This window comes from Bemisia tabaci, chromosome 5 (genome assembly GCF_918797505.1).
Source record: "Bemisia tabaci chromosome 5, PGI_BMITA_v3".
NCBI lineage: Eukaryota > Metazoa > Arthropoda > Insecta > Hemiptera > Aleyrodidae > Bemisia > Bemisia tabaci.
The window spans coordinates 46,683,557-46,695,567 of record NC_092797.1 but is presented as its reverse complement, the minus strand read 5'-3'; the positions used below and the strand labels follow the sequence as shown (position 1 = coordinate 46,695,567).

The 12,011-nt window shown below is 34.7% G+C and overlaps 1 protein-coding gene across 3 annotated transcripts in view; it reads right to left on the bottom strand.

Moving 5' to 3' along the window:
• Positions 1 to 1,793: 1,793 nt before the first annotated feature.
• Positions 1,794 to 12,011, bottom strand: part of LOC109031787 (ral GTPase-activating protein subunit beta) — a 44,660-nt gene continuing 34,442 nt past the window's right edge. For all 3 annotated transcript variants that reach the window (XM_019043552.2, XM_072300832.1, XM_072300831.1), the window contains 6 exons: positions 10,772 to 11,003; positions 9,553 to 9,991; positions 8,702 to 8,896; positions 7,566 to 7,689; positions 6,478 to 6,594; positions 1,794 to 5,820 (listed from right to left, as the gene is read on the bottom strand). In XM_019043552.2, coding sequence (XP_018899097.2) covers positions 5,706 to 5,820; positions 6,478 to 6,594; positions 7,566 to 7,689; positions 8,702 to 8,896; positions 9,553 to 9,991; positions 10,772 to 11,003 — 1,222 coding nt within the window. In that variant the 3' untranslated portion in view covers positions 1,794 to 5,705. The remainder of the gene's footprint in view (positions 5,821 to 6,477; positions 6,595 to 7,565; positions 7,690 to 8,701; positions 8,897 to 9,552; positions 9,992 to 10,771; positions 11,004 to 12,011) is intronic.

The following is a 12,011-nucleotide window of genomic DNA, read 5'->3' as shown; positions in this document are numbered from 1 at the left end:
AGAAAAAAAAGGAGGTGTTTGCATCTTGAGGTTTGTTTACCCTATGACGTAGGTCGGTACAACCTGGCCAGCGAAATCCGGAATTCGTAGTACGAAAAACGGACCATAATGTCCCATTTTTGGCTTAAATCAACTAATGATATGATTTCAAGCACTTCTTATAGAATGAATTTTTTCCATGAGTTCCACCATTTCCAAGAAAATCGATGATAAACGTCGCTGTACCGACTTACGTCATAAAAAAAATTCCAAGATGCCCGAAATGCAAACACCTCCTTTTTTTCTCTGTGGATTTGTGCTAGAAAATTATTTGATGAGTACTCCGGAGGGTTTTGTGAGAAACGGAGGGGGCATTAACTTTACAGACACAGGTTCTGCTTCCGACGACAAAAACCGTCTGAAATTTTTTTTTTTCGTTGGGCGAAAATTAATTAATTCAGAGGTTCTATCAAGAATCACTAGGTGTCCAATTTCTTAAGACCGGCTTAAGAAGGGGAGGGGGCTTGAACTTTAAAAAAAGAATAAACGAATAACAAATCCACCTGGGAGAGCAAATGAAGGAAATAATACCTATATTTTGAAAACCTCACATTTATACATATAGTTTCGTAAGCTCTGATTGACGAATGATGTTGTTAATCTATTGATAGAAATTGCACATTACTTTCGACTTCACTTTTGTGGCATAGGCAACAAACGGAATACTCTATCCAGAAATCACACTTACATTCTCTCCATAAACTTTTAGGGGGCGCCAAATTTTGCAGTTTTTTTTTAAATATAGCTATAGAGAAAAATCGGATTCAGAGAAAAAATTACAAACGAAAAAAGGTGACAAAATCTCTTATTTCCCGAGAGTATAAGTCTAATTTTGTCGTCTATCTGTGATACAATGGACAGCACCTTTAATTAGGTAGTCGAGTTAAGACTAAGAGAGAAACCGAACACGGAATTTGGCCTGAAACGGCGCGGCGCAGAGAGCAATGATGACGAGAACTTGAGATGAACAGGAGAAACCCTCGACGCGGCGCGGCAGTCGGCATGTAACACATATTAGCGCCTACAAGACTGCATGAATACTTCACGCATTGCGTCAAAGATAGTGCGGTCGCTGCGGTCAACAGCGGGCGGCGCGGCATGGAACGCAAAGCGCCTACAAGACTGCGCGAATACTTCACGCATTACGTCAAACTTAGTGCGTGCAGCAGCGGTCGGTCGCGGTCGGCGTGAAACGCATAGCGCATACAAGACTGTACTTCACGCATTGCGCCAAACACGCTGCAATCAGCGCGGCGCGGCGGCGGAAGTTAAAACTAATAAAGCACATTTATGTTTGTGCTTTCATAATGTATTTGTTCATCTCTTGTAAATCGAAGGCCTTGTCCACACAGGTATAGGTTTAGGGAACTTAACTTTCGCGAATTTTTGCTAGTAGTGTTGATAGGGCTTTCGCAAAAAATGTGTCCAACACGAGTTAACGCGTCTTATGCACCCCTCCCCCTCCGGCACGTTCACTTGATGGTTTTTATTGATGTTTCAAAACGGTTGAGAAGGGGGCGGCAAAATACAGGCGGCCCATGGGCGGCAAGCAAGTCAATCCGGCCCTGCTATGGAGTGTCTATTTCCAACTCCCCCCTACCAAATAAAATTTTCCTGTTCGATAACTCTCATATAATATGATGCATCAGTGAAAGGAAACTAAAAATAAAGGTTGTGGTTACAGATTGAATGCATTCCTTTGAGAACCAGTATGTGATAATTTTGAAATGTTTTGAAAAAATGAAGCCAACAAATTACGGAAAATAAAAAAAATTATATTAACAAATACTTAAAGAGACGGATAAAATTTATCGAGAACTATCAACAAGTTAGATAAATACTGCATAACTTTTAGAATTAATGCTTACAATCAAATTTAACAAATTTGCTAGCAATATAATTACATGACTTTGAATACTTATTTTCTGTCTAGGTGGAGAGAGTACATAATACCATAATTTTTGTTGGTGAAAAAATTGAACAACAAGAAACAGAAAAATGATAATAATAATAATAAGAAAAATAAGGATTTCGCGTTACACTAAATAAGAAAAACATAAAATATTTTAAAAAAGGAGGTACAAACTTTTGGCAGACCAGACGATTTGGAGAGGACCTCGTTTTTTCTTTAGATAACGAAAAACAGACGCAGTTGACCTTCTTAGGAGTTACACTTGGATAAGTATTTACTTTTCATGGGTGAAAGATTTCTGAGTTTTGTTCTCTTTATATTTTAAATCTGAATAATGTTCAGCATTTTCACAGGAAGATGATTCCACAACGATCGCCTTAAATTATTAAATTGAGATTTTCGATTTTGTACATCATCAATATTTTAGTCAAATCTGGGGTCATTAGTGAGTAGTTAGAAAAAGTTGTGCTTCTGTACAAAAATGAACGAAGTATTATTTGAAAGTCTCCTGAAATCTTGAAGAATGAATTAGGTGTTATTTAAGGACAAACTTTGAACAAAAATAGACAATAAAGACTCGACTTCAGTACAAAAACTTTTATAAACAGCTTTCTTCGTTTGGGTCAATAATTTGCTTGCAAAAAGAATTGGAAACTAACCAATTTCACAGTCAATTCACATTAACCTTATTATTTAAATCCTTAGTAATCGTAAAAAAATTCTAAGCTTTTGGATTTTCTAAACCTTACAAACAATCATGTTAATTTGCTAGTGAATTCTGTGTGTCACAGAATTGTTTTTAAAGTTTGAATGTTGTATTTCGTCAAAGAAACAGTACCGCCTTGGAGACAATTTGTGCCAGAATGAGTTAGCAACGGTGTGGGATTCTACATTATATGATGCGCAAGCTGATATTTTTTAAGTTTTTTCCAATCTTGCGTCGGATCAAGCTTTAAAGTATACAAAAAATTGTAACATACCTTCAAAATTTCAAGAGTGGCGAAGGTTTTTCTTCGTCCTGTAACATAATCAGTTGTGAGAATAGATGGTATTGTTTGTTAGTCATTAATAAGTCTTTTATAAAGAGAGGTAAATTTTGTTACGGCAATGAATGATGCGACTGGATCATTATGGGGCACCACTGCAATATACTGAGAATTATTTGAGAAACTTACATGAACAACTTTCTGATCATCTAAGTGGCTTTGGCACTTTATGACTAAAAATACAAGTGATTTACAGGGCAATTGATGCAGTAATACTAGAACTAAATTTTACTAAGTTTCACAGGTAGTCTCTTGCTGTCTCAGAAATGCTCTGAGCACAAACAACTATTAATGAATCACATAAATGAGACTGATAAAATGGCTCGTTAACACATTTTTACAACAATAAATAATGGAGGCATAACTTGAAAAAACTATTCATGAACAATAAGTTTAAAAAATAAGACTTCAAGGATAAAGAGCAACAGATCAGTTCAATTTGAATTAGATCAGATGTTCTCTAGAACTCAGTCTTTGGGCTAAGTTCGAGAGGGGAATTGTCTTCAAATTTACTTCATTCACTAACACATGAAGAATTTCTCATGTTGTCATGTTAGATTATTCAATATCGTGCCCCTTACTTCTCTTGAAATAAAGAAGATTCGCCTGTTTTGACTTAATTCTCAGACATAGTTAACGAAAAATCATGTCTAACTCCAAAAAAATGTTTGAGGTCATACAGTGTTCTTCTTTAGAACTTCACAGAAAATGGTTTTTGAGGCAGAATCAGCCAAATTGCATTTGATGATGTCTAACTTTGCCTGATGTTTTACCTTTTTTTTTTTAACAGAGAACTAAACAACATGGCGCCTTGGAACTTTCTCTACATTATTATAAAGCATAATATAAGTACTTAATTAATTTCAAGTCAAAATGTTGCTTGGTTTTCTAAAAAAAAATCAAACATGGAAAGAAATTAGGCAAAGTCTGACATAGTAAGGCTTAATTCAACTAAATTCATGCAATTTTTCTTTAACAGCCACAATCCTTCTCATTGGAAAAATTAATTGAGTTTTGCCAAGTTACACCTGCAAAAGATAAAAATTTAAAGTAAATCGTAATCGCGCTTATTTCGTAATTATGACAACAATTTTCTTTTTCTACAGGGGAGAAAGAATTTATAACTTTTCAATTGATAATTATTTTGTTGATGATTTTGCAAAAATATCTGGACAAAAAAAGACGACTAAAAAATAAGAAATTGCAGAAGTACTTAAAAGTCACATTGTCTTACAGGAAAATATAAAATCCTACGGATGTCTAAATACAGAGTTCCCACAGAATTTAGAGAACGAGTTTACTTGACACACTTTGATTTTATTCTCTGACAATTGAAGATATGCCAGACGGTTAAAAAAACGTACTTTGAAATAGATTTCTGGCAAAATTTGATGTTCAAAACGTCAAATCCCACTGGAAAGCAAAGGTGACTTAACAATTTTTCCGTGACACTTCTGTAATTTTTCCTGACATTTCCTGAATGTGGTAACCCTGTAAATAATACTGTTCTTCAAATATTTCCCCTATGCACAATTACAAAACACTACCACAATCAGGCTGAGAGAGAATTATTGTGAATTTCATGGGTAATTTTTGAACTAAGTGGACGACTATTTCTAGCTGATCTTGATGCCTCATATCGATAGATAGATATTTTACTATGATAAAACAACTCTCTTTGTTTTAAAATAAACTATCCTGGTTCATTAAGTAAAAGCTAAATGGCTGGGAGAAGATTGATTGGTTAAAAACAATCAAATGCATACAGAGGATAACTTATGATCCAAAAAATCTTAATTTCCTACCGACAGGCAAGACGCAATTCAACAATCATCTGTTCAAAAATATTTACAATTATTGTGTACATGATGCACACTCACTGAGGCAATGATGAACAGTCTATTTACAATCAAGTCTAAATCTAACAATTGTATAATAATCACAGTATTATGGAAAAAAGATACAGGGAATAAATAAATAATCTTTGGTATTCAGTGCTTCGGTTCATTTGAAGGTCCTGAAAGAGGCTTCACCAAAGAGCCGTCTCAAAAACTGTTACATTACAGGAGCAACTTTTTTAATGTGGCTTGTTACAAAGAAAGAGTTCTCAGTTCTACTATGATCTTTACCTACTGTTATGCTGAGGAGTAATGTCGTATAAACATCCGTACGTTGCCGGATTTCTCCGCTTTGAATATTGATTTTTAAGAAAAATTACAAATAATTCCAATTGAAATTTTTAGATACTTTCGATCACTTTTAAAAAAAATTCACTGAAAAATTAAACGGAAAAAATTCACCAGTTTTCCTGAAAATTCTTATTTCATCATAAGAAATTTGCAATGAACGAAGGTTCATATGGCGTTCTTCCTTAGTATAACAGTATATGGGAGAATAATTTTCCATCAAGATGAAGGATAAACAAAGGAATACTTAAAGTATGTTTCAAAAAACGAAAATTGAAAAGAGGTCAAAGGAAGCTATTCTCAGGTGTCCAAAACCATAATATTCAGTACGAATTTTAAGAGTCAACAGGCTATGACTATTTTAAAAAGGCACCTATGAACTTCGATTACTTAAAGGTCAAATAGCACCGTAACTCTGAGTACGATAAAATAGAAGATGTATGATCTCTTGAGTCAATAAAATAACAGATCATAACCTGGAGACCGCACAATTTTCTTTCATTGTTTTTTAGGTTTTTAAGTCTAGCTATTTTGATTTATTAGGTATGTTAAAAGTTCAGGAGGTGTCATTTGGATATGATACTTATTTGCGATTTCTTGGATCTTCAAGCGTCTTCGAACATGTGGAGGGTGATAGCTGAAAAAAGGAGAGAATATAGTCAAAGCATGATAGGTGAAAATTAAAAATGGATAGAAATCAAAGGGTTTAATTCTTTTACAAGCGGGCTATTTATTGAAATCGATAGACAAAGCGATAAACAAAGAATACAAAAGAAAAATTCAGTGATCCTATTGGTTGAAATGGGTGGTTTTGAAAGACGAAGAGGGAAAATGATGGACTAACTATAGAGTCTCTTGTTGATTGCAGTTAGTCAGCCTGTTACATACCTCCTTTGTCCATTGCAACCACCTGCTCCCAACAATCGAATTGCTTCATTTTCTCTTCGTCTGTAGCTTTGTCTATCAATTTCAATAATCAGTCAGCTAATAGTCCTAGGACTGATTTATTTGTCAATAAATTATGGTTTTTGGTTGGCAAGATTAAAAAATGTCGAGGTTTGAAAATGAATTTTTTAACCTTTTTAAAATTGAATGCTGGGAAATTTTCTATTTGGCATTTTCAAATTTTTTCTGATTATTCAAAAACTTGTTGAATCAAGGCCTTTTCTGAAACTCAAATTAGAGCTGTAGTCGGCGGTCACATTGGTTACTAGCTAAAATAATGTTATGATTTGAAATTAGATATTTTCAGCCGTAGGAACTATGTTGTACATTGTCAGAAACTTAGTAGTACCTGTCACTATCTAGCCTCCTCCTGCGGCACATATTCAATGCAGTTTGGCGCACCAACGTTCCAGCAACTCTACGACTTATGACCATTCCATCCACTAACGGCGTGGCAACACTCATTCTGTAAGAAAACATGGAAAAGTTATTTCTATTTGTGGACATGACACTATGTAATTTGACGGATTGACATTTTGAAATCAACTGATAAATTAGTATACTGATAGTTATGATTTAAAAAATCAAAAAGTTTTTAACCATCTCTTATTACTACAAAAAAGGTTACAAGAGTGGTTTTCTCTCACTCATCAAAACAAAGGAAAAATGCGGCTCAAAATGAAAAGGCATTGGTCAATTATTCTAACCTGTTGTTCCTTTTAACTAGAATTTTTTCGAGAAATGTTAGGAGTTGAGTATGCCTTTAAATCCTTCCCCCTCAAACTCTACCAAACTTCTTATTTCATGAAGAAAAATGTGAAGTTAGGTACTCAATTTGCAGGTAATTAATTTTAAATTAAACAGTTCTAAGGGTGTCTACAAACATAAAAAGAAAAAATTCTTTGACTCCTCGAGGTTCATTCTAATTAAAATGACAAAAATTCCCCTTCTCTTTAGCCTGACTATCTATTGACAGATAAAAAAAAGCTATGATTTGGGTAGCCTTGTTTCGATTTCAACGCCACTGCTGCAATCTTGTTTACACAACATAATCTGCCAGACTCATGAGTCTATGTGAGCATTTCTGTTTAAACTTATTTTAGACACCTGCGTAAAAGTGGCCTTCATTCTTCAGCGAGGACAATTTTTTGTACAGATTTTGAGATACTCATTGTAAGTGATTTTCTTGTGCTAAAATCATAGAAAATCATTATTTGCATGCCAAACCCTTCTGGGCTTGTTCCGTAACTCCTATATCCTCCTTCTATAATCTTCACGAACTTGTAGGCTAGTAAAATTTAACACTTGTACCTTACAAATATTGATGTAACTGTTCACCATGTACCGAATATGACGTGTACCATAGCCTCAGCCAGAGGCTCAATTGTACAAATTATAAAATAAATAAATAAATAAATAAACTCAAAAATGGCTCACCTGCCAGGTGGTCCAACTAATTTCACTCGCAGTAAACCTGAATTCAAGGCATGAAGATAAATAATGAAGCTATCTTGCGTCTTTGATCCTGGCTGCCCTGTGTCAGTGTAAGGGAGAAGATCCTCTGAAAAATCAGAAAACAATATTATCACACCACGAGGAACAACATAAAAACTTAACAAGTTTTAAGTATTGACTTTTTAAAATCACAGGGTATGCTGTTGCTATAAATGAGATCGTCGAGGACAAAGTTGGATGCCTTTAGATTCTTACTTTTAAATTTTACTACACGACTCATTTTTAACTCTTCATTCTCACCAAAAAATTGTCGTTTTAGGATTGTGAAATCTGCACATATGCTTGAAAATAGGCTTGATTTTTCTTGAGTTCTGGGTCTAATCCACATTTCAGTTGTTTAATGTTTCAATTTTGTATTTCTTCATATTTTGTTTCTGCTAATGGCGGCTGGGTGTTTGCCAAAAACTTTTTAGTTTCCATTTTCATAAGTTTCAACTTCGTTAGCTCCATATTTTTCCGATCATCTAAGATTTATCTCGTCTCTTCACACAGAATTGGTGTGAAAATATTCCTTGGTTTGTCCCGACTTTTCCTGACTAAACAACTCTCAATGTTTCAGCTTTTCACATTGATAATTTTTACACGAAGAGCTGATAATGAAAAAGTTTTGGCAAATAATTTCACTGCAATCAAAAAAACCATGTGAAACTATTTTTATTTGGTTATGAACCATTCAGTTAACTAAAATTGTAATTCATCATTGAAAATTATTCCCAATTCACTGTTCTGAGAGTGACTAAGAGCACTGATCCTTCAACCAGACTGAGGCTCTTTTTGATTGCGTAGACAGCACTGATTTTTTTTTTTCACATGTTATATTCCAGATTTTCCAAATTTCCGGTCTCTTTCATAAGCTACCCTGACTTTTCCTGACCTAAGGAAATTCCCTGATAAGTCCAGGTTTTTCAGACCTGTAGAGACCCTGTGCACAGACTTTTACATAAAATTTGGCTAAACCTTTGATGATACAAAAGAAGGGTGGAATGGAATGATCACAAACCATTTGTTCAATGAAATCTATGGAATAGGAAGAAGAAATCAGTGAAGAAGGTTCTTACCAATTGGGAATGTTAGATGATCTTCAAAACTCTCCAACCATACAAGCATTAGAGTGGTAATAGGATTTACAAGTCGTTTTCGATTACTTTCACTAATGTGCGGTGATGAAGTTTTCGAGGTATTGTCGCTGTCTGCAGGAGAATGTGTTCTGCCATTGCCTTGAGCTGGACTTCTTCTGATGTCTTTCTCTGGTTCTAAGGAAAACGGAAATGTTCTTAATTATTTAAGGCTTGAGCAATACTTGCACGTAATAGAAGCGGAGGGAAAGAACCAGAAACGAGTTGACAAATTGCGAGTAAAACTCGATGTAAGAATGTAAATATTAAACAATGAAAAGAGTCAAAGTATAAAAATGTGCGACTACTAACATTTTTAAATGTCTAGTGCATTTTAAAAGATCTGTCCTTTTCTTTTGACTCAATATTTTAATAGAATTAATTTACGTGTTTGAGTTTTTTAAAATCAAATTACGCATGTTTTCTTTAAAGTTGAAACATATTTCAAAAGCTGAAAAAAGACAAGAAGAAATGAAATGTGAGAAAAAAAAATTCAAAGAGCCAAAAGTGTAAAAAATACCTAATCTTGCTGCAATCAGCAGATTGCAGCGAATGAGGGAAAAACCTCAAAATTTGCTTAAAACGGAAACTTTGAGGAAAACTAGTCCCATGTAATGTATAATCTAGCCTTTGTGATTTGTTACGGTACATACAAATAAGCGGCTGTAATTTGGGACAATCAGGAAGGAAAGTCAGATTACTAAAAAAACTGTCTAAACCCAGGAATTTCTTCCACCCTTTATTATAATCAGTACTTTTGAGTAGATTGTAAAAGAGGGATCATAAAATCTTACGGGTAGAATTTGAAATAGAATCCAAAGTTGGGACAACAAAGGCGATTTCAGATGAGGCGTCTGCCCAGTAGAGAACCTGAGACTTCCCGTTATACAGGCAGCCTCCGTGAACAGCTTCACTTTGATCTGCGGACTTCGATGTATGAACGTTTTTATCACTGATTTTCCAGCTTGTGCGCACATGTCCCGTCCAACCAGGGTGCGATCCGACAGCAACAGGCCATCCCAAGGAGTGCAGGATTTCAAAAAACTGCGGTGAAACCATAGATTCGCTGAGAACATTGTTCAAGATTTCCGTAGGTGACTTTTGATTGGCTCGAACATAGAATACATGACAGGTATCGTGCGTCCTTTCACTTACACAGTCTAGAGCTCGCAAATCTTCGCTGAAGTTTGCGTGTTTACTGTCGAGGGTAATTAAGGGAGGAACAGGAGTTTCCTGAAAGCAGTAATGAAATTTAGATTTAATATTCAAACGACAGATCACCGAAGGAAAATACTTACAGATGAACAAGGAATCAAGAATGAAAGAGATAAACAATTCTCAATGACAAAGCCAATAATGGAACATCAATAAACTAGTGGGTGACTTAAGTATACGAGTAATCTACAAAAGCATTATAATAGATTATATACAATATTTATACAAAATTCCTCTGCACATAAACATCAACTGCTTGATGACATATCCATTACGCAGTTGGTCAAAATAAAAATCTGCTGAAATGATCTAGTTCAAAAAATAAATTCCAGGCGACAGAAAATCAAATCAATTCTAAATTTATTTTTTTGGCAATTTCTGCCTTATAGGAATTTACTGTTTTGAAATTATGTAAACACAACTGTTACCAAAATTTTAACATTAGGAATTCAATTTTCACAAGTGGATTTTCAATTCGGAGATCTAGGATATTATGTATTTGAATCAATAATATTCCTGATCAAATGATGCTCATATAATTTTTATTGTTTACACTGGAAAATGATAATCAAGAAAACCACGAAAAGTATGGACATAGTTCTATTCTACCACCCTGTGAATTGCTCATTTTTGTCCTTTCTCTAAAACGAAAACATTTTTCTTTCAGAGGGAATAAGTTCAGGTTGGTGTACACACACTTGACTCTTGTGATTGCTACATACTGGGGGAGAACTAAAACCCTGAATAGACTGTGAAATCCTGAATCAATATTGTTGCGCTCATTTAATAGAGACTAACCTGTTTCTCATCTAGCCTGGCTAGAAATCCAAAATGCGAAAGGAAAAGTCTTGCAGTTTGAAAATCATTACACGGCGACGGTGGAGCGCACTCCTTCTCGTATTCTGGACTGGGTTTTTCTTCCAAAGCAGCGTGCTTCTCAGACAAGTGCTGTTGATCAATCAACTGGCAAAGCTCTGAGCACTCAACATTTTCGACTAGAAAGCTTTCAAGCTTGGGGATCGACTGATCGCTGTGTGATAAACAAGAAGCAAAAATGGATAAAGAGAACTGACTTACTTGAATCTAAATATTTGATCAGGCTCACAAAGCTCCAATTCAGTATTTCAGAAAAAAAACAGGATAATAAAGTAAAAATTTAAACTGGTTTTGCTGGGGCATCGGCAAACAAGAGGCAAATTTTGGCTTAAGTGGCAATTTAGGGTGTCTGCTAAAATTCTATTTTGGATTTTCCTGATGTATTTAAGGAAATTTCCTGAATTTTTGCCCGTGTAAATTGAGTTTTGTCTGATTTTACAAACTTGTTTGATGACTCAAATTAGAAGTTGGCATGAACTATACTGAACGTGGTTGAAAAATGCTTGATAGACTCAGAATTTCCTGATCAATGACCGATTTTCCTGATATTTACCGGTTCTTGCTGACATGACAGCAATTTGAAGAAATGATAACTTTTTTTTTGCTCAATACTTTAAAAAGTAGGGCAAATTGGACGTTTTACCAGAAGATCTGGCATTTCACCATAAAATGTGACATTTGGCCACGAGGAAAATTGGAAATCAGGCTGTAAGACAAAAACGTGGTATCACTAAAAATGGCCCGCATTTCGGAACTTTTTACACTCCTGTGATTTCCACTGAGAGAGCCTACACTTCTGATGGCCTACGTCCCATTAACATATTGAAGGTGAAACTCCCGCACCACGTATGAGTTGCAGGAAAATAGGCAATCAGGCATTTTATCAAATGTCTAGGCAGAGAAACAACTTTTAAAAGTTTATGAAGTTTCACATGCTTTTACAAAGAGCTCTTAAATTTTTAATATTTTAAAAGTAAGAATTTATCTAAATACAAACTTGTATTATATTTTCCGTTTCAAAATGCTCCTTCTTCACTTTTAACCATCAGAATTATACACATTCTATGCACGTTCTAAATAATCATGTATCTTTTACATTGCAGCAACTATTAAAGGCAGCAAATTTGTAACAATAATTCCTGTTAATGAAGACAAATTATTA